At 49.6% G+C, this 26400-nt stretch overlaps 14 protein-coding genes across 14 annotated transcripts; 8 read left to right on the plus strand and 6 right to left on the minus strand.

Annotated features, from left to right (window-relative positions):
* The first annotated feature begins 1506 nt into the window (after nt 1–1506).
* On the plus strand, nt 1507–3857 carry BO94DRAFT_533896 (putative beta-glucosidase D). The gene is made up of 3 exons (XM_025611421.1): nt 1507–1790; nt 1852–3109; nt 3164–3857. The coding sequence occupies exons 1-3, from the start codon at nt 1563–1565 to the stop codon at nt 3655–3657; spliced, it is 1980 nt and encodes a 659-aa protein (XP_025468785.1). The 5' UTR covers nt 1507–1562; the 3' UTR covers nt 3658–3857.
* Nucleotides 3858–4463: 606 nt separating this feature from the next.
* Nucleotides 4464–5675, plus strand: BO94DRAFT_584419 (uncharacterized protein; the record flags this gene model as incomplete). Its single annotated transcript, XM_025615625.1, has 1 exon — nt 4464–5675. The coding sequence occupies one exon, from the start codon at nt 4464–4466 to the stop codon at nt 5673–5675; it is 1212 nt and encodes a 403-aa protein (XP_025468786.1).
* Nucleotides 5676–6567: 892 nt separating this feature from the next.
* BO94DRAFT_593225 (putative FAD dependent oxidoreductase) lies at nt 6568–8035 on the plus strand (the record flags this gene model as incomplete). Its single annotated transcript, XM_025616171.1, has 1 exon — nt 6568–8035. Exon 1 carries the CDS (start codon nt 6650–6652, stop codon nt 8033–8035), a length of 1386 nt encoding a protein of 461 aa, XP_025468787.1. The 5' UTR covers nt 6568–6649.
* A 216-nt stretch (nt 8036–8251) lies between these two features.
* Nucleotides 8252–9925, minus strand: BO94DRAFT_593227 (FAD-binding oxidoreductase; the record flags this gene model as incomplete). The annotated part of the gene is made up of 4 exons (XM_025616172.1): nt 8252–8523; nt 8580–8788; nt 8840–9534; nt 9578–9925. 4 exons carry the CDS (start codon nt 9923–9925, stop codon nt 8252–8254), a joined length of 1524 nt encoding a protein of 507 aa, XP_025468788.1.
* Nucleotides 9926–10526: 601 nt separating this feature from the next.
* BO94DRAFT_584422 (uncharacterized protein) lies at nt 10527–11447 on the minus strand (the record flags this gene model as incomplete). Its single annotated transcript, XM_025615626.1, has 2 exons — nt 10527–11251; nt 11300–11447. The coding sequence occupies 2 exons, from the start codon at nt 11445–11447 to the stop codon at nt 10527–10529; spliced, it is 873 nt and encodes a 290-aa protein (XP_025468789.1).
* Nucleotides 11448–12197: 750 nt separating this feature from the next.
* BO94DRAFT_593231 (uncharacterized protein) lies at nt 12198–13146 on the minus strand (the record flags this gene model as incomplete). The annotated part of the gene is made up of 2 exons (XM_025616173.1): nt 12198–12796; nt 12854–13146. 2 exons carry the CDS (start codon nt 13144–13146, stop codon nt 12253–12255), a joined length of 837 nt encoding a protein of 278 aa, XP_025468790.1. The 3' UTR covers nt 12198–12252.
* Nucleotides 13147–13567: 421 nt separating this feature from the next.
* On the minus strand, nt 13568–14443 carry BO94DRAFT_593235 (sulfotransferase family protein; the record flags this gene model as incomplete). The annotated part of the gene is made up of 2 exons (XM_025616174.1): nt 13568–13583; nt 13689–14443. 2 exons carry the CDS (start codon nt 14441–14443, stop codon nt 13568–13570), a joined length of 771 nt encoding a protein of 256 aa, XP_025468791.1.
* Nucleotides 14444–14936: 493 nt separating this feature from the next.
* Nucleotides 14937–17809, minus strand: BO94DRAFT_555575 (UDP-Glycosyltransferase/glycogen phosphorylase; the record flags this gene model as incomplete). Its single annotated transcript, XM_025613811.1, has 11 exons — nt 14937–15226; nt 15293–15410; nt 15472–15622; nt 15681–16028; nt 16076–16251; nt 16289–16356; nt 16526–16707; nt 16771–17117; nt 17164–17312; nt 17369–17548; nt 17614–17809. 11 exons carry the CDS (start codon nt 17807–17809, stop codon nt 14937–14939), a joined length of 2205 nt encoding a protein of 734 aa, XP_025468792.1.
* Nucleotides 17810–18518: 709 nt separating this feature from the next.
* Nucleotides 18519–19489, plus strand: BO94DRAFT_514233 (RTA1 domain-containing protein; the record flags this gene model as incomplete). Its single annotated transcript, XM_025609878.1, has 3 exons — nt 18519–18675; nt 18733–18975; nt 19023–19489. The coding sequence occupies 3 exons, from the start codon at nt 18519–18521 to the stop codon at nt 19487–19489; spliced, it is 867 nt and encodes a 288-aa protein (XP_025468793.1).
* An 845-nt stretch (nt 19490–20334) lies between these two features.
* On the plus strand, nt 20335–21569 carry BO94DRAFT_555577 (Zn(II)2Cys6 transcription factor; the record flags this gene model as incomplete). The annotated part of the gene is made up of 2 exons (XM_025613812.1): nt 20335–20421; nt 20481–21569. 2 exons carry the CDS (start codon nt 20335–20337, stop codon nt 21567–21569), a joined length of 1176 nt encoding a protein of 391 aa, XP_025468794.1.
* Nucleotides 21570–21705: 136 nt separating this feature from the next.
* Nucleotides 21706–22766, plus strand: BO94DRAFT_24231 (uncharacterized protein). Its single transcript, XM_025606379.1, has 3 exons — nt 21706–22032; nt 22079–22307; nt 22363–22766. Exons 1-3 carry the CDS (start codon nt 21841–21843, stop codon nt 22731–22733), a joined length of 792 nt encoding a protein of 263 aa, XP_025468795.1. The 5' UTR covers nt 21706–21840; the 3' UTR covers nt 22734–22766.
* A 9-nt stretch (nt 22767–22775) lies between these two features.
* BO94DRAFT_623200 (uncharacterized protein) lies at nt 22776–23893 on the minus strand. Its single transcript, XM_025617135.1, has 3 exons — nt 23421–23893; nt 23220–23338; nt 22776–23157 (listed from the first exon to the last, which is right to left on the minus strand). The coding sequence occupies exons 1-3, from the start codon at nt 23678–23680 to the stop codon at nt 22799–22801; spliced, it is 738 nt and encodes a 245-aa protein (XP_025468796.1). The 5' UTR covers nt 23681–23893; the 3' UTR covers nt 22776–22798.
* A 998-nt stretch (nt 23894–24891) lies between these two features.
* BO94DRAFT_533899 (F-box protein) lies at nt 24892–25404 on the plus strand. Its single transcript, XM_025611422.1, has one exon. It carries the CDS (start codon nt 24903–24905, stop codon nt 25305–25307), a length of 405 nt encoding a protein of 134 aa, XP_025468797.1. The 5' UTR covers nt 24892–24902; the 3' UTR covers nt 25308–25404.
* BO94DRAFT_24264 (uncharacterized protein) lies at nt 25216–26128 on the plus strand. The gene is made up of 2 exons (XM_025606380.1): nt 25216–25307; nt 25396–26128. Exon 2 carries the CDS (start codon nt 25422–25424, stop codon nt 26031–26033), a length of 612 nt encoding a protein of 203 aa, XP_025468798.1. The 5' UTR covers nt 25216–25307; nt 25396–25421; the 3' UTR covers nt 26034–26128.
* Nucleotides 26129–26400: the final 272 nt, after the last annotated feature.

Here is a 26400-nt window from a genome sequence, read left to right on the forward strand (position 1 = left end):
GATTATGTTTCATCGATGCAACACTCCCACCTTCGTCTGGTATTCTGGAACTCCTGCATATACCAGCGGCTTCCAGGATACTTAATATCGAGCAGTCCAGGGTGGCTTGTACTCAGAGAAATGTCTTGGACTGTTTCCGTGGCGGCGCTTGGCAGCATCGCCTGCTGCTGGGTGGGTACAACCGTCGCAGCGCTCTATTTATCTTGATTCAAGAGCGTGATGGATTTGCGGAGCCCTACCACCGCAGCAACTGCCGGTTAAACAGATCTGTATCAGCATTGGTGCGTAAGTTGTCTTTATATCCATTCACCTGGGGCACGGGGAAAACAAAACTCTGCTTGAGTGGACCTCCGATTAGAGAGAGCATGCAGCCAGAACTTGGGCCATTCGTCTTCTGATTGGAGAATGGATGACAATCCTTACTGCCTTTGTAGAACCTTCATGCCCTTTGGGCTCAGCCCTGGCTGCCAAAGCCACTTCAATATCCGAGGTGGGTGGCCCTGCAGATGATTTAGACATTGCCGTGCATGTGCATTACTGAAAGTCTGAAACGGGTGGAGAAGCCACTAACCTCAGCAAGATCCACTGTTCGGCATCAGCTTATCACCAATGCAATAGGAAGATGATTATCACCGTCGGATCCCCTGTTTCTGCTGTGGAGCTTTTCGTACCGTATTACATGCAGTTTCCCTATCGAAAATCATCAGGACCTCTAATCTTTCATTCCGACTCGGCAATTGTGCCGAGCCCGAATTCGCGTGTTTCGGAATTCGCGGTTCCGACGCGTCATTCCAGCCGTGCATCCGTGTTTCATCATTCCATGGTATGAACTTTTTCAACCCCAGATGAAACTGCTCGGCTTATCCGAATTGTTCGGGGTCCGGACTAAACACGGAGCAAAAGGCCCAGAAACTCTTAACACTTGACAGGGCCACAACTGCGGTGGGTCACTCATCAACTAAGCGGAAATCCTTTCTCCGGTGCTATCTATTGATCGACCAGCTAACATGCGTGGAAGAATGGCCCTAGAACTAGATACAAATGCGAGTTATTCTTCTGGACTCAATATAAATACGGCCGGCTCCTCATTGGTTACCTTTCACTAGATCATTGAGCCGATCACTGTCGGCCTCTTCTTTTTTCTTATCCATTCCCTTTCTTTCGTTATGTCAAAGCCTCTGTAGAATGAAAGATATCACGCTTCTTACGGCGACGGCCTTGCTAGGTCTCGCGGCAGCCTCTCCGAGCTCTTCAACCTCGGGTCTGCTCAAGGCCAATGGCGGTGAGCACTCTCAGCCCATTCTATGGTGAATGAAGATGATGATACACCGGCATAACGCTGACCGAATTTAGTGGCCCTTGGTGACTGGGAATCTGCGTACAACAAGGCCTCTACTTTTGTTGGAAACTTAACCACCGAGCAGAAATTGGCCCTAATCACCGGCAGCAGTGTCACATCTGCTACAAATGAAACCTTCTCGGCATTGGTCTTTGCCGATGGTGATATGGGACTGCAAGACTTTAACTATGTTTCAGCGTTCAGCTTAGCATCTGCCATCGCAATGACCTGGGATCAGGATGCCTACTATGAGCAGGCCAAAGCAGTGGGCACCGAATTCTACAAGAAAGGCATTCAGATCTTGAACGCACCAACCTCTCAACCAATCGGTCGAACGCCATGGGGAGGTCGATTCGGTGAAACATTTGGTCCGGATCCATATCTCAATGGGTTGGCCACTGGTCTCGCTGTGAAGGGCTATGTTGATACTGGCGTCATCTCCGGAGCCAAGGTAAGCTTGTCGTCCGCTTAGATGTCCATGAAACTATTGATAGACTGACATCTAATGACAGCATTTTATTCTCTATGAGCAAGAGACCAACCGGACCAATGATGCAGGCAGTATTAGTCCCAATCCGGCGTCCGGTCCCCTTCCGTATTCCTCCAACACCGACGATAAGACCCTGCACGAGACCTATCTTTGGCCGTTCTATGATGCGGTGAAGAACGGCCTCGGTGCCGTTATGTGCGCGATGACCAAAGTCAACAATACCCTCGCTTGTCAGAACTCTGATCTACTCCTGAAACACTTGAAGACGGAGCTTGGCTTCCCAGGACTGGTGTATCCTGATACAAAGGCCCAGAGCACTGAAACTGCCGAGACCGTCAATAATGGTGAGGATTACGGAGACAGCACTTACTGGTCCACTTCTGTCATGAAAGCTCTTCTCGCGAATGGTACTCTCTCGGAGGCACGTCTCAACGACATGACTATCCGAAACATGATCGGATATTATTACTCCAACTTGGACAATGGTCTTCAACCTGCCGAGCAATCCGATGGTGCCTATGTTGATGTGAGAGGCAATCATTCCAAGCTAATCCGCAAATACGGCGCTCAGTCTATGGCCTTGCTGAAGAACAAGAATAATGCCCTTCCTTTGAAGGCAGTTCGCAGGATGAGCATCTTCGGTGCTCATGCCGGTGCCTATGTCGCTGGTCCCAATCAAGACCTTTCCATTGATGGCTCTGGTCCAACCTATCAAGGGCATCTAGCAACAGGCTCCGGCTCCGGACAAGCATCTTACCCTTACTTAGTAACCCCCCTGGTCCCTCTGACAGTCAAAGCCACCGAAGACGGAACTATCCTGAACTGGATCCTAAAGGACAATTACACATCAACTGCAGGATCCTCCCTCATCCCATCAGTCGCTGGCAGTACAGCCGTCTCACCTTCCTACTCAACCTACGCCAGTAACTCCGACGTCTGCATCGTATTCCTGAACGCACTTGCCGGCGAGGGCGAGGACCGGATGGAGCTCTACAACACCGACCAAGACAAAATGGTCAATACCGTCGCCGACAACTGCAACAACACAATCGTCGTGATCAACACCGTGGGACCCAGACTCCTCGATCAATGGATCGAGCACGATAACGTGACAGCAGTACTGTACGGATCTCTTCTCGGCCAAGAATCAGGAAACTCAATCGTGGATGTCCTCTACGGCGACGTCAATCCCTCCGGCCGTTTGATCTATTCGATCCCAAAGAACGAAAGCGATTACAATGTGAACCTCTGCTACACCTCCCAATGCAACTTCACCGAAGGTAAGCCCTACACATTCCCACATTCAACCCACCCACCAAACTAACCCCATCCAGGCGTCTACCTCGACTACCGCTACTTCGACGCCCAGAACATCACAACCCGCTACCCATTCGGCCACGGCCTCTCCTACACCTCCTTTTCCTACTCCAACCTCACCATCTCTAAGCAAAACCCTACCCTCTCCGCCGCCCCAACCGGCCACCTCGCCGTCGGCGGCTACAACGACCTCTGGCACACCGTGAACAGCATCTCCGTAATCATCCACAACACCGGGTCCCTAAGCGGAGCCGAAATCCCTCAACTCTATCTCAGCTTCCCAGACTCCGCCGACCAACCTCTCCGCCAACTCCGTGGTTTCGAACGCGTGAAGCTCGGCACTGGTGAACAGAAAACGGTCACGTTTGATCTCCATCGTCGCGATATCTCCTACTGGGATGTTATCTCGCAACAATGGCGTATTGCAGCTGGGGAGTATAAGGTGTTTGTTGGGGCGAGTTCGAGGGATTTTAGACTACATGGGTCTTTTTCTGTTGAGACGCGGGAGTAGGTTTGAGATGTAACTTTTCTTGTTTTTCGGTGCATCTTTCACTCTTCTTTTGTCTCTCTGCTTTGGGTAAAAGTATTCGTCTTCTTACTTTTTATCATCTCCCATGTCGTCTTTCTATTCTCCGAATTGCACGGTAGGGCATGTTGAAATGCGAAAAGTCGGCTAGATAGATGTATACATATGATAGGCCACGTTGATCGGAAAGGCCTCTGTACTATAAACCATAGAATTTGATTGGTTATTATCTTATAAATGCCATTTGTAGAAAAATTCCCTCGACCTCTGTATAGATCTACTTTATTGTTTTTCACCGATAAGGCCATCATAAATATTGACATCAAGAACTGATCAGCACCCAGCCGTAGTCATCAGTTTAATCAGAAAGTCGTATGGCTGCCTAGACAGTCCTTATATCGACAGAAATCCCAAGCGAACCAAGAATACATACAGACTCTCTTAACTAAAAATCCGAAAAATCCGAACATATACCACCAAAATCGGAGAGTTGCATCCTCTGAAACTCGGGTATATAAGAAAGATTCGCACTCTTCCCGCGAAACACCATGTCACACAAAAGTTGAAGCCAAGTGGCAAGTCCCTTGCCATATAAGGGTGGCAGCAAGGGTACCAATTTCCAGACGGAAGGAACAACCCAAGGAATGTACCTGGAAAGTACGACTGAAGGGTATAAAGGGACTTTGTGTCGCACGAACTTCTTTCTTTCTGCATCGAATCTTTAGTCTAAAGCAGGTTTTAAGCCGGCGTTGTGAACCCTCTTATTTAATTCACCATTTTTACATTCCGAAATGCCTTGTTATCAGATTTACCTTGAACGCTGGGGGGAACGTTTGATCGACTATTTCCGAGGAGATACGTCACAGGGCGGTAGCGCAGAGAAAGACACCATCGAACCGGATGTCCAAGTGAATATTATACTCAGGAAATCCTCGCTGCGCCTCCCGTATGGCGCCCTCATCATGTCCCATAGCGAAAGGGGTCCTATGCTGGTTCTCATATGTAGCGATGATCATGGCAAGACCCCTGGATACGAGAGACGCCTTTTAAACGAGGAGTCTGTGGAAGCAGTCCGATGCGCAATCGCCAAAGCAAAAAAGGAGCAAGACGCAAGACCTTTGCAACGACTTAAGAACAAGGAACCAGTTCGACGCGCAATATTTAAAGACCAAGAAGGAAAAGAGACAGACGCAAGACCTCCACAAATAAAAACCCAGGAAAAAAGGGAAAAGCCAGACGCAAAATACCCTGTGTATGGGGCTGTGTTGAGAGGGACCAATGTCGAATTTTATATAGAAAAGTTGGACGGAATCCTGATGGAGACCATCAACCAGGCCAGGGTGGAAGGCGTGGATATTCACGAGGGACCAATTATACTCGGACTTGAATGTAGCCTGATGGCATTGTACGACGTACACGACAAGACGATAGTTGATCAAAATAGGTCCGAGGTGAAGGCTTTTCTGGATGACATGAAAGTTAAATGGGGACTCCAGCCAAATACCGGAACTCCGATCGATATCCAGCCTGTGCACCCAGGCGATGTCCCGAAACTGGTAATTCAGGAAGATTCCCGGGCCTCTGAAATGAGGGCTCGTGGGAGTTCTAGTCGTGGGGACAGTTCCGGGACTGACTCGCTTCAATGGACACATAGTCCTAGCCCCCATGAATTGGGTCTTACTCCATCCCAGAATCCCGACACTCCTAGTGCGGATGATAGTTATGGTATGATTTCCGATGACTCCGGTGCAAATCTAGGCTCCAGTCCGAAGGTTGTGGGTCATGATAGTAGCTCTGATGATAACAAAGATGTGGCGAGTATGGATAGCGACTCGGGCAGTCCCATGGGCGCATCCAGAGGTATCGGAGACCATGGTTCCTATGAGGACATTTCTTCAGGTCCAGAACTGCTGCCTGACGAAAACCCTATGGTTCATGGATACAGGACAAGGAAGGGGAAGGATCTGGAATGCAGTCCTTCCATTTATTCTGATGATATGTAGGAAACAGTCAGTAGGCAGCGGAATGAGAGACATTGGTGGGAAAAGCTGATGTATTCAATTGAGCAGGTTGTCTGCCGCTTGTCTTGGTGCTGAGATAGTAAATATCTGGATGCATTGGATTCTGTCTTTAAAATGGTTACATTTTCTCCCAGATGACAATTACCTAGTGCCGTGGTAATCAAATCGCCATGTGCTCATGGGGATTAGGCTTGAACGAGCCTCACCTGTATGGCCTACTGCGTCATTTACAGTAACCCCATCTGAACTACCAGGAAATGATATCCTCACTTTGCAGGAAGATCACTTCTCAATATATCCTCGAATACAACACGAATCCTTGTGATCAACACTAATAAGACTCAAACAACACAAGATGAAGATTCTCAGCACAAGATATTCCAACTCGCAACAACAACAACAACAACAACAACAACAACATCATCATCATCATCATCAACCCAAAAGAAGGAGCAATCCGCACCATCATCGCCATCACCATCCCAACCAGAAAAAGCAACCACTCCAGAATCATACGACATGATCACTATCACCATATCAGACCATCACCTGCAGACAGTAACTCAGCGTCCCTCTGTACCACCATTCCAAACCCGCCGTGATTCAACTGCAGCTTATCTCAGCTCGGCCCACTTTCATCTCATCCTACCAAGGAATTCATAGCTTAGTGTACACCAAGAACAATATACAGTCACTATCATTATTTCAACCAGTCCGAGTCAGCAGCGGTCAGTCCGAATACGATGTTGCGTTTACTTGAGTCATATGATTAGGTACTTTTTTCACTGGTGGTAGAAACTATATCTACTGTATGCAGTGCTCCCTGTGAACCTTTACCCTTTTTTCTTCCCCCTCACTACCATTAATACATTCATCCATGTCCTAACCATCCCCCCCCCCGGGATCCTTTCCCTCTAACCCTAAAAACAACACACCTAATCCAATACCCCATCAAAATGCCCCCTCACCCACCCCTCCTCCAAACCCTCACTCTAACCCTAACCCTCCTCCTCCTCTTCACCCCCAAAACCACATCCACCAACCCAACCCTAACCCGCAACACAATCATAATCGGCGGCGGCCCAGCAGGCACCTACGCCTCCATCCGCCTCCACCAAACCAACCACTCCGTCCTCCTACTCGAACAAAAACCCCGCCTCGGAGGCCAAACAACCACCTACCACCTCCCCGCCACGCACCTTCCCATCGACTACGGGGTAACTTACTACCAGAACCTCTCCATCGTGCGGTCCTTCTTCACCCACTTCAACATCCCCCTCAGCTACTCCGCCTTCGACTTCCCCACCGACATGTTCGATTTCACCACATTAGCCCCGATCCCCCCAACATCCAGTAACGTCTCCACTGCCGCTATGAACCGCTACATGGATATACTAGCCCAATACCCTTATCTAAAAGTGGGGTGGGAGTTACCCGACCCCGTCCCGGAGGAACTGTTAAAGCCGTTTGGGGAATTCATGGCCGAACATGGGCTGTTAGATGCGTTGAGAGAACTAGGGGCGCAGATTGATCCGTTAGGCGACTGGCCAAATAAGCCAACGGTGTATGTGATGAAGTTTATGAATCGGGATGTGTTGGAGGGGGGGAGGAAGGGGTTTGTGAGGCCCGAGGGGAGGGATAATAGCTTGTTGTATGAGAGGGCGGAGAGGCAGTTGAGTGGTTCTGGGGGGGTGATGGTTGGAGTTAGGGTTTTGAGCGTGGTGAGGGATGATTCCTCAGGTGTGGTTGTCACATTCAGGCAATCAGACGGAGAAGTGGTAACGGTAAAGGGGGAAAGGTTGATCGTGGCAATCCAACCCAGCATCCCCGGCATGTCGGCCTTCGATCTAAGTCCCCAAGAAAAGAACCTATTCAGCCAATTCCACTACACGTTCTTCTACACAGCCTTGATCCGAGTGAAAGGCCTACCGACAAACACCTGTTACATGAACCGGGGCGCGGATGATCCGTTCCTATTGCCCCGGTTACCGGGGATGTTGCAGCTCAAGCCAACGGATGATGGGGAGTTGAAGGTGGCGAATTATATGAGCCACACGGCGTTGTCGGAGGAGGAGGTGAAGAGGGGGATTTTGCATGATTTGGAGAGTATAAGGAAGAGGTCTGGCGTGGAGTTCCCGGAGCCGGAGTTTTTGGCGTTGGGGGATCATAGTCCGTATGATTTGGCGGTGGGGGGGGAGGCGATTAGGAAGGGGTTTTATCGGGAGTTGAATGCGTTGCAGGGGGTAAGGAGGACTTATTATACGGCGGGGACGTGGGAGAGTTTTAGCACGCCGCAGATTTGGGAGTTTACGGAGGAGTTGTTGCGGAGGTATTTTCTTTGATTTAGAGAGGTTGGGGGGTATATGGTGTAGATGTGAAGTAGTGTTAATCATGTATGTTTGGTTTCTCAGATATGTCGTCCTACTATCAACTGTACAGTCCCACCACTTTCTCCACCCATCACACACAATCTGATAGAATATCCCAACTAGATCAAAAGAGATATCTTGGCTGGTGGAACAATTCCAAGATGAATGAATAGGTTCCAATAAATCGACCTAAACACCCAACTTGAATCCACCCCAATTCAACCTCGAAAACGTCCCCAACGGATCATACTTCCCCCGAATCTCCCTCATGCGCTGGACATTCTCAGCAGGGAACCCAGCAAACGGATCCTGCCATTCTCCCGCATCGCCCATGTAGATGAAGTCTCTTGCAAGCCCGTTCTGCTTATTGATGCCGTGGAGGTGTTCGGTGAGCTGATGGATGCATGCCTCGACGCGGAGATCATCCTCGGCGTTGGCCCAGCCGGTGCTGAATTGCCACCCTACATGCCTAATATTAGTTCTGTTGCTTGGGGGAGTGGGTAGGGTAGGTACTTACAAATCAACGGTTCATCATCAAGACCCCAGACATTACCGATTCCGTTTGTCTGTGCTACTCGGGCAGCACTTGCGGGGGAAATGTTCAAGACGAAGGTGGGATAAAGACCTTCTACGTCGGCGATGGTGTCTATTGCAGATTTCCAGGTCTGGTACATGGTGTAGAGGACATTTGGGTCGGGGTACATTGCGTGCATGCCGAATAGAACACTTTCGTTGTGGGTTAGGGCATGGTAAGTTGAATGTGGGGTTAAAACATACCGGAACATTTGCTTCGGAGAATCCAGATTCGAAGCCCATTGCTTGGAGGTCGTGACGTTGTTGGTCTTGCTTACTCCCGGTATAGCCGTGAAATTAGTGAACATGGATGGGGGATTGCTGATTCCTTCCTGAACGCCGAGTAGTAAAGGTGCGACATCCCCTGTCGTGACATTGTAGGTGATATCCAGGACTGAACCCCCCGCGACGGTGGTCTCACTGTCCGCTAGGACCAGATTGCAGGTCGCTGTGATAAAGTCGTAGACGGCTGATTCGTTGAATTGTTGGATCGTGGTGCTGATGTGTGGCATGGAGTAGGTTTTCAGGGTGAATTTGGTGACGGTGCCGAAGTTGTTCGCGCCGCCTTTCAAGGCCCAGAAGAGGTCTGGGTTGGAGGTGGCGTTGGCGATGACTTGGGTTCCGTTTCCCAGAACCACGTCGTAGCTGACGACGTTGTCCATGGCGAAGCCGTATTTGTTGATGAAGTAGGAGACGCCGCCGATGAGCGTAAGGCCTGGGACGCCGATGGTCTTGAGTCGACCGCCGATGGCTGCGCGGCCGTATGGCTCCAGGGCTGAGTAGACGTTGTACCAGGTCATTCCGGGGGTGACGTCGATGGTGTCGTTGTGGACTTGGTAGTCGGTCATGTGGTTGAAGGCGAGGAGGACACCACCATTGATGTTGTTGGATCCGGGGTACTGGTTCGTTAGTAGGATTTAAGAGAAGGGTTGGGATACATACGTTCATGTGTCCGCCTCCTCGAACGGCAAATTGGGCCTGGCAAGTGGTGAACACGGAGACTGCATCTGCCACTTGGTCTGCTGAGGTGGGGAGGAAGATGCACGCCGGGTCAAGGTCGGCTCGGACATCCCAGTAGTCTGTGACCTGCGTGGTGTAGTTGGCTGACCCAGGGAAGATCATGAAGTCTGGGTAGGATGTAGCAAGCTTGCTGCAGGCACATTTTGCACCGGTTTGTAAATGGACGGTGCTAACGGCAGCACAGGAGTCGTTTCTGCTTCGCTGATTGAGACTGGGGGTTGTAGACCCCAGAGCCGAGGAGAGATGTAGGAATAGTGAAAGAGACTTCATTGCAGGTTCCCAGGATAGTTGTAGTTTCTGGATCACATTCATCTGCGCATCGCTTGGGGCTTTTATATCCTCGTGGGCATGGTGCCCCACGTCCATAGAATCTTGTTGCCTTCGGGCTGCTCCATGTCGCACGAAACGGTTGTCGAGAATGATATCTGATCATCATCTATGATTTGAAGTGTTGAATTCGTGTGGCTGTCCAAACATGGGAGCCTGTTGCAGAGTTCGGATGAAACCAAATTATCGGCATTTTGTTGCAGATGATCGACGGGTGGAACAGGGCTCGCATTCGGGTTCGGGTTCGGATCTCCACAGTGGGTCAACCCAGTCTGCTATCAAAGTTTTAAAGATTGGAGCAATTAAACAATGCCTAAATGAGGCTCAACTAGGCATGAAGAATTTTACTAACACTACATGTTGAGCTGTAGAGATCAGTACCAATCTATAAGCCAATGCGCGAGTAAACCATGAATCTCATAACTTCGAGTTATCATAAAGAGTCTAATCATTCTCCGTAAAGATACGAGTAAAAGACTAACATTGAAAACAAAAACAATTGGATACAAAATCATCATCAATCCTCAACCTCCTCAAACCAACCCTAAGCCCCATATCTAGTATCCGGATAATCAACATTACGCGACTCAGTAAGCTGATATTCACTCGCCATCAACCCCCAATTACCCTTCCGCTTAGGAACCACCGCTTGACACCGACCGGGCAAATACCAAATCCCCCAAGCCCCCAACACAACCGCCAACTGATAAATATCAAACGCGTAGGCCGGCCACTCGGTAGCATTCATAAATCCATCCGACGCCATGCCCATCTGCGTCAACTGAACAACATTATGCCCCATAGCAATAATGGAAGTCGCCAGACCCAACAACTGATTCCATCGTTTCCATTGAGGAACTACCTCCAGCGACTCTTTGCTAGGATCCCGACCCAGACGAATCGTCATCACAAGATTCTCAATAAAGGTAAACAGCCAGAAAAGCAACTGGATGATTAGACCAGCTTTGGTCAGAGTGGTTCCCATCTGGAGTTTTTCGGTGGCAGCGGTGACTTTCATAACGACTCCGATGCTTAGGAGCAGGAAGAGGATGGTGTTGATGGTGAAGTAGAGGGGTCGTGCGATGCGCGGTTTGATGAGGACTTTCTTTTCGGCTCCAATGGCTTTGGTGAATTCCACACTGGTTAGATTGACGGTGAACATGACAAGCGCTGGGCCCCAGATAAGAAGCACGTATTGTGCGGCCCATGCGCCTTTTTCGTACTTGTTGTGGGAGGATAGGATGCGTGCGCCGCAGCCCATTGCTTGAACTGTGATGATTAGGATGGTTGATTGTAGTCAGGATTGGGGTAACTTACAGAAACTGCCAAATATCATAAAAGACCCGTCCCAGGCCTTGGTGGAGATGACGCGAAGTGAATGCACTGCTGCTAGTGTGCAGTAGATCCCAACTCCGATGATGGCTGGGATGGCGCTGGGTGTGTATGCATAGTAGGCAGTGGTCATTGTGGCAGATAATTTCGAAGAGGATGTACGATAAAATGAGGGATTGTCTTTTTCTTGCTGCAGAACGGATGACTGTGATACTTCTGGCACGAACAGAAAGCACGATAGCAGATCATGTTCAAGTTATAGACATGGCGTTTGATCTACAGGGCCACTAGATCGACAGATAATGTCTCATGATTAAGGCCCAGGCGTCGGAAGTGCTATTTTCAGCCAGGCAGCCATGAAATTTGCACGAGAATGAGGGTGTACAACACACGCCCCAAAGTCTAACGGGGTGGGGCGTGCAAACCCTACAAGATCCACTTCAGGATCCGAACCCGACCCGCTCGGAAGTTCATCAACGGCCATTAGCCATATTCTATTCCGAGATTCGTCAATAGTTAGGCGCCCGTCAAACAGTATCAAGCCAAGAGGTGAGTGTTGCACTTGCGTATTTTCGTGTTTTGATGGGAAGTCGAACCTCTTCTTAGAAAAGGCCGAAATCTGATGCCCTAAACCAAGTCTGGGCTCTTTGGGAACTGGCATGGATAGTATTGGGGGCTTTGGCTGGTTCCTTTAATGATTAGGTTTAGAACTAATTATTGAAACTGATCCTTTTGTAAGGTCCAATCCATGTGAAGATATGAAAAATTCCTAGAAAATAAAAACAGTATTCATCAAATTCACTGTCATGGAAGGGGATGAAGAGAATTGGAAATCTGCTCATTGAACACTAATACAATAGAAGATAAAAGTTTCCAAACTCGTCTCTGAACCAAATCTATCCCAACTACCAAAAACCATAACCCAAACACAAGTACAATCACCCCCTCTCCGGAACAAAAGCAAACATCTTAATCTCAATACTCACCCTCGGCTCACACCCAACAGTATCCCCATCCTCAAACGCAGTATGCGGCACCATCATCCCCCCATTCCCACTCTCCGCACTATCAAACTGCTTAAAAACCAACGGCTCCTCCGGCGTCTGCCCACTAAGATAACACCACTTCTGCTGCTCCCCATAACAAAGATTTCCGAGCTCGTTCCATCCATGTGGGAAAACCATCCGGGTAGAAATCCAATCATTCTGTAGATCGACCGACGACCAATCACACACCGCCAAAGGATCTTTCCGAATGGTCTTCAACGGACGCCACACATTAATCACCAAGACTCGACCTTTCTTTAGGGTTGCAAGTTCCGTCGGATCCGTGATCACGCTTTCCAGCAGATGCCATGCCCCAGCGACAGAGAAATCAGAATGCACACTTCGGGCCGGTGCCTGGCTCGCTGCCATTTGATTTTCATCCGTGGAGAAACAGCGGATGCGATTGGCGAATGTGATTGTTCGGCTGGCGCCGGTTCTGTGCCATGCTCTGTTAGCTTTGATATATCTGGACGTGGATGTTGATGATGCTTACATCTTTTGAACTAGATGTTCTGTTTCCGGAAGCAGAATCTTCTTTATCTCTTCGTCGTCAGAACATCCCCTCAGCTCGAGGACCTCGTCACGGATGTATTGGAATCCATTTGTATCGAGCGTATACTTGTATTCCTCGCCCCTGATATCGTGAACTAGCACGGAATGCTTTTCCTGCTTTGTTTGCTCGATCGGGGCGTATTCCTCGGGGGTCATTGTAGTGAGGTCGACTATCTGATGGCGGTTCTTGGTGCGCTTCCGGAATACCAGTTCTGTCTGGATGTCGTGCTTCATGTGAGAAGCGGGGTCGGAGTAGTAGGTGGCTTCTGGGAGAAGTTGCATTGTGATGGCAATAAGTGGATGTTTCTGATGACTGAGTGAAGATGAAGTGGAATGTAGTATGAAATGGATTTCAGTTGTCAAAGACGCTATACTCTCAAGTGCCTGTCACCATCTCCTATATATAGAAAGGGGCTCATCATACAACTCAAAAATAATGCACAAGATTGTTACGCTTGGATTCCATTGCATAAATCAGTAGTGGGGAGGTGTTCGTACTCTTTGCCGATCTTGTGTGGATTCAAGCTCGGGTTCGGCTCGGGTTCGGGTTCGGTTGGATTGAACCAATCACGTCTACTTCATAGTAGATAGACATAAATAAATCACTAAGTAGATTGAAACTAATATTCCAAGGGTTTATTCCAACTGTCCAAAATTAACCCCAAGTAACCCTACCAACCACCTAACACTTCCCATCCATCTACACAACACACCTCTCCAAAATACCAACTACATCAACCTCTCACCCCCACAAACCATACACAAACCATACACACAGCACAACCACCACCAACACACCAACCCACCTCACCAACCCCCTCCACACATGCCACCTCGCCAACCCCCTAATCGCCTCCGCATCATTAACCCTCGGAAACGGCACCCCGCAGGGCACCTCCCTCCCCAAAGCCCTACAAATCGGCTCCCAACCATCTCTCACATCCACAAACACCAACCTCTCCTCGGGCACAATCTCCCTCAACCACTCAACATGTCTCTCATACGTCCCTCCCAACCCCCCACTTCCTCCATACACCCTCTGCCACTGAACCCTCATCAAGCCAACATACTCCACAAAGTGTCTCATACCAGGCAAGGGCAAGAACACAGCCCGTAGAAACCTCTTCCCCCGAACTAGATCTCTAACCCGGGTCATGCTTTTCGCCCATGCGATAGGATCGCGCACTGTACAGATGACTTTGGCGTCTGGGTAGAGGTCTAGTAGTTCTGGGATTAGTTGCGCGCCGGGGCAGTCGGTGATGGCGACGTAGCCGGTTAGGAGGTGGGCCATGAGGGTGAGGGCTTGGTGGCGGGAGGAGGGCGTAGAGGTGTGTAGGTGCTTGAGGATGGTGATCCAGGTGGTGATTTCGGTGGGGGGGCCGATGGTGGTTTGTGTGCCGCCGTGGTAGACGGGGCCGTGGAGGAGGATGGATAGGGCGGCGCTGAAGGATGCGGTGCCGGTGCGGGAGAGGCCCGCGCCGATGACTTGGAGTTTGGTGCCGGGTTTGGGGGTGGAGGGGGTTTGGCCCATTGTGGTTTGGAATATAAGGGGTTAGAGGGGTTTGTTGGTGTGATTGGGTAGAAGGTGGTGTGTTTGGCGAAGAGAGGGCTTGTTTTGTAGGGGGAAGGGGGAATAGGTAAGATCAGGGTCTGTAGTACAAAATTGGTTGTTGCGGGGTTGCCAAGGATTTTGTCGCATTTTGTCCTGGTCTGTTGGGGGCAGGTTGGACAAGTAAGCTGCAACTTAGACTGACTGCTGGCTTGGACCTAGATACTGATAGCCGTGTGGCTCCGGCATCAGTTTGATGGATGCGCTGGGTGGGGCTCGGATAGCAGCGAGGATGCCCTTGATTGCGCGGATCGTCAAGAAAGTTGAATGGAACGATTCCGGTTGGATATCCACCGGGACTGGGTCCACCTTCCCCTGACTACTACTGGCATTACTATGTACATTGATCTGAGGTTTCGTTTATATGGGTTAGTGCCTATCGAATCTCTTCCGTTGGATAGCGGTCTTTTATTAATTAATAACCACCAGACAGAGTATTGAATCTATCAAGAACCATTTTCTTAAACTCTGGATGCCTGAGTTTCGGACTCTTATATCCCCGCTCAAGATGTCGACGACAAATTGCCTGCACATGTTCATCATCCCGAGCCTGGATCTGACTGGCATTTGACCGCGAAGAGGGGGGCCCGTTTTTTGCAGTTTGACCGGGCGTTGATTGTTCTGCTGCAAGAGATTTTGACGGACCTGATGTGTGAGGTGGAGTATCTCCCGCGGCAGCTTTGACTCCGTATGCGACCGAATTGACTACTAGTGCGGTGGCTGTGGATAATTAGCGTTCTTTCTAGAAGGGCCGTGCAGGGAAGAAATTACTTGTGAAAGGTAGTAGGGCAATATGTCCGAAAATTTTTGCCGTGCCGATACCAACATCCTTGGCTATATTGCGCTTCTCCTTGGACTTGTTCCCCGTTTCGTCTGACGAGGAGCTTGCCTGTTTGGTTTAGTCAGCTGCGGCGAGCAAGAGATCTATCTTAATCAAGGAATCTGCTTACCTTTAGTTGTAGCCCTGGTAACATACTGACTAAATCTGAGGAGGTAGCAATGCTTTTTGCTGCGTGGCTGACACCATCCCAGTAATCTCTTGCGGTTCCTTGGAGAGCGCTTAACTTATCGAGTTCGATGCTGTAGGACCTGCGAGGGATGCTGACGCCATAAGAGTGTAATTAGCGGCAAACTTGCTGAGAGTGACAAGGTAACTCACAGAACAATATCAGACTTTCTTATGAGTCGCTCTTCTAATAGAATTGCAGCTGCTTCAGGAGATACCCTGAGAGATGGTTTGTTCCAGATTTGGTACATGGCAAGATCTTGCTGTGTGATGCTACATATCTGGACGTGTGACGGTAGCCAGCGGTAGAAGGACTGGATGGCAGTGTTCAAACCATTCTCCTCGATGACGCGACTTTGGGCTGCTTGGGTAGATTGTTGAACGTCTGGTCGTAGGCCAAATGCCACTGCTTGAGAAAGGGAATCCGAGGAGAGCATATTGCTCATAAGAGGTGCTGCTGCGGCTCCGAGTTTGGAGATTGCAATACCACGCGATAGTTGGCTGTATATCTTAGTTTATTGATCTCAGGGTCGCTGAATGAAACTTACTCCCCTGAGTGTGGGAGAACCACACTCGGCTTCCCATGCCTCAATGCCAAGGCGATGTCATCTGAGTTTCCATGATGGACAACGACGGAGACTCTGGGTAGAAGCCACTCTGTGTCCACATTAGTCAAGATCAATATGAGTTCGTCTTTAATACTGACCATGAGAAATGTTCTCGGCTAAGAACACATTGGGGTGGTTCAAAATAGGGCAAACATCTCGACAGCCTGGCGACAGAATGACACGGAAGCCTTGCTTTGTGACAGCGTTTTGGATGGCATTCGCTAGTACGCCAGGGCTTTCCAAACTATCTGCTTGCAAGATAAAATATACTGGTGTTGGACCTGACTCGAGAAAATCCTGGAGGTCCTTTCCTAGGTTGTAAGGTGTTGGTACGTCGTCGAACAGATAGCCGGATATTTCTGTCATTGTAAGATTTTGATACCTTAAAACGTGAGAAAATTAATGGGATACCTATTATGTTGCTCCAGTCCTTCGGTCTAGAAAGAACCACTCCTGAACAGAGGTATGTTTGAGGAACCTCCTGGTTGATCACGAGTCTTCCACCAATAGCCGAAGAAATGCCCTGGAAACCCAGGATTTGTTGTCGAAACCGGTTGATAGGCTCTATGATTCTGCATTGTGTCCTCATCGTCAGTACAATACATACACACATTTCCCTCTTGTACTCAACTCACACATTCCATATAGATTCCTCAACAAGTGCATAAGAGAGGAGATTCGAGGTTTTCTCATCCACCTCTTCACACCCCTCTACATGAGACAGAGGATGAGGGAATTCTTTTGTTGCATTCCACAGTGCCGTCGACATGATATGCAACGGTATTGAAAGGCGCTCGGCACAATGTATATGCGCGTGTGCCAACGGGGTCGCGATGATCGCATCGGCCAGAAACGGTCGAGGTTCGCGCCTATATGACGCAATGCATGCCCTCCAACTCCCGTGGTAGCTTTCGAAAAGTGAATGTCTTAGGTGACGCAGATGCTCAGCTTTACCATCTAAGCCTCCGCTGTGGACGATGCTCTGTTCTTGTTAATATTCAGAACATCTGTGGGATGCATGCGGTTACCATGGGGTGAATTGAATCGTGACTGATAGGGAAGAAGTCAAGTCCCTGACTCCTCACTATTGCTTCGCATGATGCATGCGCGGCGATCCGAACCCGATGTGATTCCGAAAGCAGCTTTTTTGCAATGAGGATAAAAGGTTCGATGGCCTCTACCAGATTGTCAGTTGAAGATTCATTCCGTGGTTGTGGGAATCTCATTCCGTACCCCCAACAACCATGATGACAATGTCCATAGGCGCAGCTGCGGAGCCATCTCGAATCTCGGAGACAGAAGTGTCATTCTCTCCTAACCCGAGATTAACCATCCGTGGTTGCACCTTCGGTCGCATAAAAGCCTGAATGAACGCCGACGTGCGAGATCCCAGGCCCACGTTGGTGTTGAAATCTACTTTGTCTTAAAGAGTTTCTGTCAATCCTTCTCTCCAGAACCATGTACATTCCGAGGCATACCGTCAAAGCTAGCAACGTTTCCTCCTTTGTTCGATTCATTTGTGAAATCAGGCGCAAAGTCTGGCTCCACCGTCAATAAGGATGCTTCGGAAGATGCAGCCGAGTAAGGCCGGGCTGAGTATGCGGGAGGAGGGTCAGAGAAGTCCTCGGTTGCATGGCGGATGTCATAGAGGGATTTCTCTTGCTTCTCCGTCATCTCTGAGGCTGAATTGGTCAAAGGGTATGAAAGGAAGGTGCAGATGCAAAAGGAAAACAAACCTCTCTTCTTCGCACGCGGTAAGAGAGGACGAACTTAGCGCCATCCAATGCTGCTAGCGCCCCTGATTTTGCCTGCACATGTGCATAGCGCAAATTGGCAGTCTTCACGTCTCCTTTCCAACTCTGGTAGTAATCGTGGCGCAAACTGCGACCCACGCTGATCCTGCAGCCTACAGAAAGGGCTGCATCTCGTACCGCGTATCTCGACCCAAAACCAGATTGGTTGTTGGGACGATCAGTGGGTCTGAAACGTCGGGTTCGTGTTCGGCTTCGGGATCGCATCACAACCCTAATCTGCCCCGCTGGGATGCGGCCGGGCAACGTGCAAAAGCAAAAGCCTAATCAGCGACAACACATATAGAATCATCAATAGATGAACCAGAGAAAGCTACTGCCTAAACATGGCTCGCAAAGATCTAGATGCAATGTCGTTGGTGATGAAGGTTGCCTAGAATAGACATGAACGACTGGTGGCGATGCAAATGCGAAAGACTTTTCACTCCAGTCACAACTATCAACTATATAAGCCCCAGTTCAACATGTCAAAGCGCAATACTTACCATAGGGTTTTATATCGCTCCGAGATTAACATTGCACATCTACTCAATTGCTGCGTTCGTTGACAGAACCAAGACCCAACCGCAGTCATGACTAGTTCCACCTACGTGTTATATGACTATGTCCCCAGTCTGGGCGGTGCAGTTGCCTTTGCTATCCTGTTTGCAGCAACCACTGCTGTCCATCTTTTTCAGCGCATCCGCACTCATGCCAAATACTTCAACCCCTTCATCGTCGGGGGGATCTGTAAGTGTCACTACAGTCTGAACCTTACAAGTCGTATATTCTAAATTTGGTATCTAGTCCAGGTGATAGGCTATGGAGCCCGTGCCGACGCTCACTTCAACACCACATCAACCACCGTCTACGCTCTGCAAACACTTCTCATCCTCCTAGCACCAACATTATATGCAGCCTCAATCTACATGGTCCTCGGCCGAATCATCACCTTTCTCCACGCGCAGCATCTAAGCGTGGTACCAGTTAAATGGATGACAAAGATTTTCGTTTCCGGCGATATCCTCTCTTTCATCCTACAAGGAGCCGGTAAGCCTAACCATCACTCACGACTACCCAGTACTAAACCCAACCAGGCGGTGGCATCATGTCCGGTGGATTCAGTAGTAGTTTAAAAATCGGACAATGGGTAATTGTAGCCGGTCTCTGTGTCCAGCTTGTCTTCTTCGGGGCTTTCTTGATTGCCTCGCTCACATTCCACTTCAGAATCGAGCAATCGCCTACCGTGGAGTCAGAAAAGAACATTGAGCGTGACGAGAGAATGTGGCCTCGAGACTGGAGAGGGCTGCTCGGTGCATGCTACCTTGTTAGCTTTCTGATTCTGGTGAGATCAGTATATCGTTTGATTGAGTTTGCTCAAGGAAATAGTGGCTATGTGATCTCTCACGAGGTGTTCTTGTATGTGTTTGATGCGGCAATGATGTTTTTGGTTATGCTGGTGATGAACTTGTTTCATCCGTCGGTTGTGCTTCGCGGTGATGGTCATCGGCGAGTTGAGTCGGTGGAGCTGGGACTGCGGGTTGAGGAGCATGATTCACAGTGATGAGCATGATTTGTACCTAATTCTAGGATTTGTCGTTGTATTTTGGTATCATTGTTTTGGTCGCCACTTTTTAATCCACGCATATTGGCGGGATATACTTTCTGTGAATAAGCGTTTTCGGCGTGGATTTACCGCATCAGTCTTGGTGTCATCCAACAAGCCGATTCTGATGCTTTTAGATCAGCGTGTAAAAAGGCAATTTGCGGTGGACAGTGGCATACCACTCCCTGTCCTCATATATCAGACAACGTATCAACAAAGCTGGTGAATACAGGAGCCAATGAATGAACTTCCAATACTATGCCTTAGGCAGCAATTTAGTACATGCGGCATGGGCACATGACCTATGAGGGACATTAGATCTAGACCTGCGACCCGACCTCTGGCCTTAAGTCTAGGCAGATCTAAGAATAGGTCTGACGGCGGAGGCTTTTCTTGCTGCAAGAGAACTGCCGTTGTCCCCACCTAAGATTTAGGCAGCACGAAGCTAGTCGATGGCCTCCGCAACGGGCCCGGGCCTAATTAAGCTCTCACCAATGGGGTGTCTAATCCGTGATAGATAAAGATGGTTGCCTATGGACTTGATGTCAAAACTCAAACAGGGCCGTGTTCTCGGGCATTGATGGGGTGCCTCAGGATCTGCAATGGTGGGTGGAGCAGGTGGGGGGATCTGATTGGCTGGTGGATCCTGGCCACCTTCATCGATTTTCCAGGCGGTCACGTTTTGCCTGCCATTTCCTTCATCAACGATCCCCTCCACTCGATACTTTGTGCTTCTGGTTTTTGTATGTCAGGATAGAGTTGACTAATATCGTTAATATTCACTCGCAAGAGTAGGAAACAGCATGCGAGCCAGCACGCAGACCAGAGGTCGTCGGTCCCACCAGAAGTCACGACATGGTTGCCAGCAATGCAAGTTGCGCAAGGTGAAGGTATGCAGTCTACCTTGGCAGAAGTATTCTGTTCGGGTTCTATGGCTGATCATGTCTAGTGTGGTGAAGAGAAGCCAAGTTGTATCAATTGCAGGAGGCACGGAGTGACTTGCTCCTTTGCCCAGAGCCCCTCATGTCATGACCGTTCACCCTCATGTAATCAGGTCCCAACACCCCAGGACAATACCAGGACAATAGTCTCCGGTTCCCCTGGCAGTGATGGCCAGTCGCAGGCAGCAGTGGCACCGGACCTTGCCATCGCAGACTTGGAGTTGCTTCACCATTTCACCACCTCCACCGCCTACACCTTCTCACACCACCCTGTCTTGCAATCATTTTGGCGCGTCGAGGTCCCCCAGATCGGGTTCACCGCGCCATACACTCTCCAGGCAATTTTGGCTCTGTCGGCCCTGCATCTTGCCACCCTACGTCCGGAGAGGTCGCAGTCATACATCGCTCAAGCGAACATCCATCACGAAGCCGCATTGAAACTCGCCACCCCCGAGATGGCCAACATTACCCCGGAGAATTCAGCACCCCTGTTCCTTTTTTCCGCCCTATCGACCTTTATCTGGTGCGCGAAGCCGCTCAAACTGGGCAATTTCCTGTTTTGGGAAAACCACGAGATCGCCAGCTGGCTCGTGCTCATCCGAGGCACCGGAACTATTCTCGATTTTGCCGATGAAGCATTGAAGAACGGACCCTTGGCTTCAATGTTCAGCGCCCGAGCTCGAAATAGAATTTCTGAACCAGTCCCACAACACCAAGTTCTCGAGAACTTGCGAAATTTGGTTATGGCAGATGTTCAAGAGGAGCACACGGCTAATATTTGCAACATTGTCATTGATGAGATGAACCGACCGTTCATCTTGTGCTTAGAGAGAAACCTGAGGCTCGAGACTGCGGATGTTTTCATTTGGCTGTTGCGCGTACCTCATGAGTTTCTGCTCCTGCTTAAGGACTATCAGCCGCTTGCTATGGTGATTGTTGGTTACTTTTGCGTGGTCCTTCACCAGCTCGAGTGGATGTGGTGTATGAGGGGATGGAGCACTCACCTTCTCTCGCAGATCTATAACCAGCTCAGTCCGGCGTATCGAGCTTGGATTCGGTGGCCAATCGAGCAGATTGGATTTCTTCCGCCTAGATGAGCACGGCTGCCCGTTTGCTGGATGTTATTGATGGTGTTTCCTGCCAAATAGCAGGAGGAACCCACATGATATCGACAGCGAAGGATGAGATGTAAACATTTCGTTGGTTTGTTCTGTCACTTTCCATCCACGCATCATGTGACCCGGAATTATCCCCGCTTTACGGAACTCCTCCTTCCGGGCAGCCATTCATCATCCTTTCACTCTTCGATCTTATTTCCGTCAAACAACATTCGTCATTAATCGGTTTACCCAACCGCTATCCGCTAAAATGGAAATCCCCCAAGCCAATGACGATATATCACCAGCATTTCATCCCCTCGCGGTCGGGGAACCAGATGAGCAGTCCCAACCGCCCCAGGAAGTCTCCGCCGTGCTATCTTTGCTTTCCGATGCTGGGATACATCATTGCTTCATCCAACAATATGCACAAATATATTACGGATCCTCGATCGTTCAGCATGTACCTACTGATCGTCCTATCAGCGAGACCTGTCTAATCACCACAGGACCGAGTTCTATGCATCCAAGATGAACAATTCGAACAAGCGGTAGAAACATTAACCTCGCACAGCGACATTCTCAGCCCATGTGGCCCGAATCCTCTCCGATCACCATCGCAACTAAACCACAAATATCCTCGGTTCAAGGCCATCGGATGGGCGACTTTCTGGCTCCTCGTACCGGGAGAGTACTGCCACCTCGACGTTAAGCCAGAAAACATAGAATTCAGTAAAGGTTTGCCACTCACATCTGCCCTAAACAGCAGGAGATATGACCTAACGCCATCCAGGCGGCCTCCCATACCCCAAGCTCGCAGTATATGTGCAAAGTGCGATCGACTCGAGGGATGACGGGTTATTGCAAGAATTGATTGACGGGATGGATCTCACCGAGGAATGGGGCGAAGAAGCACTCGATCTCGGCGGACAGACGGATACTAAATGGCTAGAAGATCGCTTCCAGGCTTTTGTAGGCGACGGGGTGGACCCGATGTTCATATGGATAGACACCACCCCCGTTTCTCGAAGGAAGATCTGGACGGAAATGGTGCGGAACAAGCAGAAGCGTCTGGGATGGAAGTATCCCCCGGAGATATATGCCACTCGGTATCGAAAACATGGAGCCAAGGATCCACGGAGTGTTTATAGACCTGGAGTGTAACGATAACGATACCAACTGTTTCCAAATTACAATATAGATCACCACAAAAAGCAATACGAAATGCATCACCCCAACGCCAACCCCATACCGTCCATTCCCACCCAACAAAGAGACCCATAATCAAGGTGACCTCCCAAAAAACTCCCTCCACCTCCCCAAACTCCCCGGCGCCACCACATCCAAAAACGCCCCCACAGCATCCGGATCCAACCTCTCCACAAAACCCTCACCTCCTCCCCATACGTGCTCAACAAATGCTGCACATCATGCAAATCATGCGGACTGGCTCGAGACGCAAACGCAGCCATTTTGCCCCTTAGGAGATAGAATAACTCGATCCCGTAGATAGTCTTCACCCCGGTTCTGGTATTCACGGTAAGGAGACGTCTGTTGGCGAAGATGTCGCGGGGACTTCCTTGATAACCTGTTTTCCATATTAGTGGAGCTTTAAAAATGTAAGGTGGGGGCAAGAGGGAGGGTACGTACCACTCTCAATAAGATCCACCTCCACCTGCACCGCATACCCACAATCATCATATCCCGGCCCAGTATGGACAAAAACTTTCATTATATTGCTGAGAAGTTTTGTATTGGGTATTATAAGTCTACCCCGCACCATCACCATCACATCCATTAGTATCAAACACGAACTCCCCTCTTCTCTGCAGCGTATGGTACGATACATACCGTGCCTCCCTCTCCACCAGACCCCACAGATCGCGCATTTTCCCGGGCGCTTGAAAGGCAATATCCACGTCGCGAGTGGTGCGGTTACTCCCCAGGAGGGAGACGGCGAGGCCGCCCATTAATCCATAAGGGATGTTGGCTTTTTCGAGGAGATGGGCGATGAATAATGCGGCGGAGATGAGGTTGGAGAGTGGGATGAGTGGGTGTTTTTCTTTTTCGGCGTCGGAGTCGTAGTCGATTAGGTTGTAGTGGGTTGCCATGGGGTGGGTTTGGGTGATGGGTTGTTGATGGGGTTGTTGATGGGGTTGTTAAAGGGAGGATGGGTAGTTGGTAGGACTTGGATGGGGTACTAGGAGCGCTTAAGAGGAATGAGCCTATGCTGTGAATGATGCTGCAGCCTTGGTGTGGTTAAGGTAATCAACTATTTGTTGGAGGTGTTTGCCATTCATTTGGCACTAATTAGATGATCTACTTGCCAACAATAATACCAGAAGGCATGATGGTGACTGGATTGAGTTGGATTATGTACAAAGACGCCAAAGTTATGACTCAACTGTGCAGAGCGCCTCCTGCATAGTTCTCTCACATGATGTCTATCAATAGAACCCTAATGTCATTTGACACCAATCGAAGAAAGCCACAGAATAACAGAGCAGTAACAGGTAATATTTCCAACACTGGCCAACACATTATTCATAAATTAAGCGCCACATGCGATCAGGACATATCATCCAATACATCCACCGCCAGTCTCACTGACATCGGTAGCAAAGGTACAAACAAGCGGGGAAACCACGCCTAAGCAGTAACATTAGCAGCCTTGCACACAAGCTGTGTGTGGATCACTCCACCAATGACCAATTTACTCCGGTTGAGGGCCCACCGAGAGGAGAAATGGTCGGGTGTATCCGTCCAACATGTCCGATGCTTAAATGAGATAACGGAGTGAGAAATTGCCGGGTCAGGATCCAATCAGTGTCACTGAGTGGTCCCAGGGCTATGGTACGCTAGTGCTCAGGCCTGCCAGCTATTTCTCTTGGCCATTTGGGTACAGATAAGAGACAGGGATGGCAATCCTGGCGCGTCTCTTGAAATGAATTGGCGCATGTGAATGGTATTACCGGTATTGAAGGTGTGGTCAAAGAGTAGTTCGGTTGCTTGGATGGCTGTTGTCTATAGTAATTAATGCTTAGCAAATGAGTGTAGAAATGATATCATATAAATTTAGACTTAAGTGGAAACAGGAGAAATAAAAAAGAGCTAGCCCTAAAAGGCGGCAATGATGGACTAGCGGATACTGCGTGCATGTAATATTAATCTCGGAGACTAGGCCTTGCATCGTCCGATACCTCGGGGGGTGTCACCCCTTGGATCTAGTGCATCTGCTAGTGCAGTCGGGCTTATGACCGCCCGTGACCTTTAATTGCTCTCCCCGCTGCACTCCTCGCTGCATCTGCTTCTCCAACCTCATCAACTTCAACCATGACACACTCAGCACTGAATCAGGTGCTTTCCCTCCCAGAGCTCCTGGTGCAAATCCTCGAGCACCTGGACATCCGTAACCTCCTCCTGGCGCAACGAGTCTGTCGAAAATGGGCCAACCAAATCCAACACTCTCCTTCCCTGCAGAAAGCCCTCTTCCTGGCCCCATCGAGACCAACCGGCGAGAGTCCCATATATAATTCTGTCCTCCGCGAGGAATTTCTTTCCTTCTTCCCCGACAACAACGACCCCCCATCCTATCTCCGAGTCCCAGGGGACTGCTATCCACCACTTGACATGCCAGTCGGCCGATCCTTCCCACCAGACTCTTCAGCACCCCAAGCCCCATCCCGCCATCCGGTCGTAGACGACGCCTCCAGAGCAGGGTCTTCTACGCACCTCTAGGTCCCATGCGGAATTCCCTCCGATGAGACATCTGGCTACGTCCCGAGGCCAGCTGGCGCCGAATGCTCACTCAGCAACCCCCCCCCCCCCCCCCCCCTGCCACATCTCACGGTGATGCGCTTCTGGGCCAATTCATACGATCGAACATACGCTGTATGGAATCTTCCCGGCGCAGTGAACGGCATCTCCGATTTGGAGAAATATGTCCGCTCATTCGACTGGCCCCCATCAGAAGATGTTCAGAAAGAGTATGAGGTCCCAGCCGGTGTCCGCATGGGTCTTCTCTTCGACTATCTGAGTTGTGACTTGAATCTGTCCCGGTGGATGTTGATGTGGGGACCCAAAGCCCCAATTTCGCTGGTGCATGTGTGGGGAGATGCGTTTGCCGAGGTCTATGAACGCGCTGCTGCCGAAGGCGGTTTGGTGATTATGACGGATGAGGTGATTTGGTCGCGCAGTTATAAAGATCTCCCGTGGACGTCGAATGTAACGAATCCGAGGAATAATATTGTGGCAGAATATCAGCAGCTTGGGCTGATACGGCCTGGGGGCAAGGATCCATCCTACATCATGCGAGTGAAGCCAGTGGGAAGAGGTCATTTTGGTTATCCTCCTCCCCTGGATTGGGTTGAGCCTGAGCAGGTTCCTGAACCTGTGGAGTTGCCTGCTTTGCATACTTTGCAGTTGTCTCATTCTAATGAGGATTTGTTGGTTACTGGGCATTGATATGGCGGTCGCTTGATGTACAGAGCTTTGTCGGATATCCAGGATGTGATTCGAATGGAAGGTTGAGCCGGAGATGCATTATTGCACGTGAATAATAGTAGGAACGTTGAGCCAGGACATGTCCTTGTTACATGTCAAGGGTTCTCAGCTGGTTGGCAGCACACAGAAACAGATAAATACACGTCAGAATCACGTGTCTCTTGGAGAAATGCGGCACTTGCCTGGCCATCCCAGTCTAGACCTCCTCCTAGTCATATTATCTGCACCAGCCGAATTACCAGAATTTCTCTGCCTACTATCAAAAAGGCAATCTCCGACTTTGTGAGACCTGCCAAGAATGGCAGACACAATAAATAGGTCTTTCGTG

Source organism: Aspergillus sclerotioniger (genome assembly GCF_003184525.1).
Source record: "Aspergillus sclerotioniger CBS 115572 chromosome Unknown BO94scaffold_10, whole genome shotgun sequence".
In the NCBI taxonomy this organism is placed as follows: Eukaryota; Fungi; Ascomycota; class Eurotiomycetes; order Eurotiales; family Aspergillaceae; genus Aspergillus; species Aspergillus sclerotioniger.

Bases quoted from the DNA above. Each gene is read 5' to 3' on its own strand.
- BO94DRAFT_24264 (XM_025606380.1), top strand. From the start codon at position 25,422: ATGCGCTTCTGGGCCAATTCATACGATCGAACATACGCTGTATGGAAT.
- BO94DRAFT_24231 (XM_025606379.1), top strand. From the start codon at position 21,841: ATGGAAATCCCCCAAGCCAATGACGATATATCACCAGCATTTCATCCC. The intron at 22,033-22,078 runs GTACCTACTGAT...TAATCACCACAG, and splicing joins GATCCTCGATCGTTCAGCAT to GACCGAGTTCTATGCATCCA. The intron at 22,308-22,362 runs GTTTGCCACTCA...AACGCCATCCAG, and splicing joins AAACATAGAATTCAGTAAAG to GCGGCCTCCCATACCCCAAG.
- BO94DRAFT_533896 (XM_025611421.1), top strand. From the start codon at position 1,563: ATGACCTGGGATCAGGATGCCTACTATGAGCAGGCCAAAGCAGTGGGC. The intron at 1,791-1,851 runs GTAAGCTTGTCG...ATCTAATGACAG, and splicing joins GCGTCATCTCCGGAGCCAAG to CATTTTATTCTCTATGAGCA. The intron at 3,110-3,163 runs GTAAGCCCTACA...AACCCCATCCAG, and splicing joins CCAATGCAACTTCACCGAAG to GCGTCTACCTCGACTACCGC.
- BO94DRAFT_623200 (XM_025617135.1), bottom strand. From the start codon at position 23,680: ATGGCAACCCACTACAACCTAATCGACTACGACTCCGACGCCGAAAAA. The intron at 23,339-23,420 runs GTATGTATCGTA...GGTGCGGGGTAG, and splicing joins CTGGTGGAGAGGGAGGCACG to ACTTATAATACCCAATACAA. The intron at 23,158-23,219 runs GTACGTACCCTC...TATGGAAAACAG, and splicing joins GGTGGATCTTATTGAGAGTG to GTTATCAAGGAAGTCCCCGC.
- BO94DRAFT_533899 (XM_025611422.1), top strand. From the start codon at position 24,903: ATGACACACTCAGCACTGAATCAGGTGCTTTCCCTCCCAGAGCTCCTG.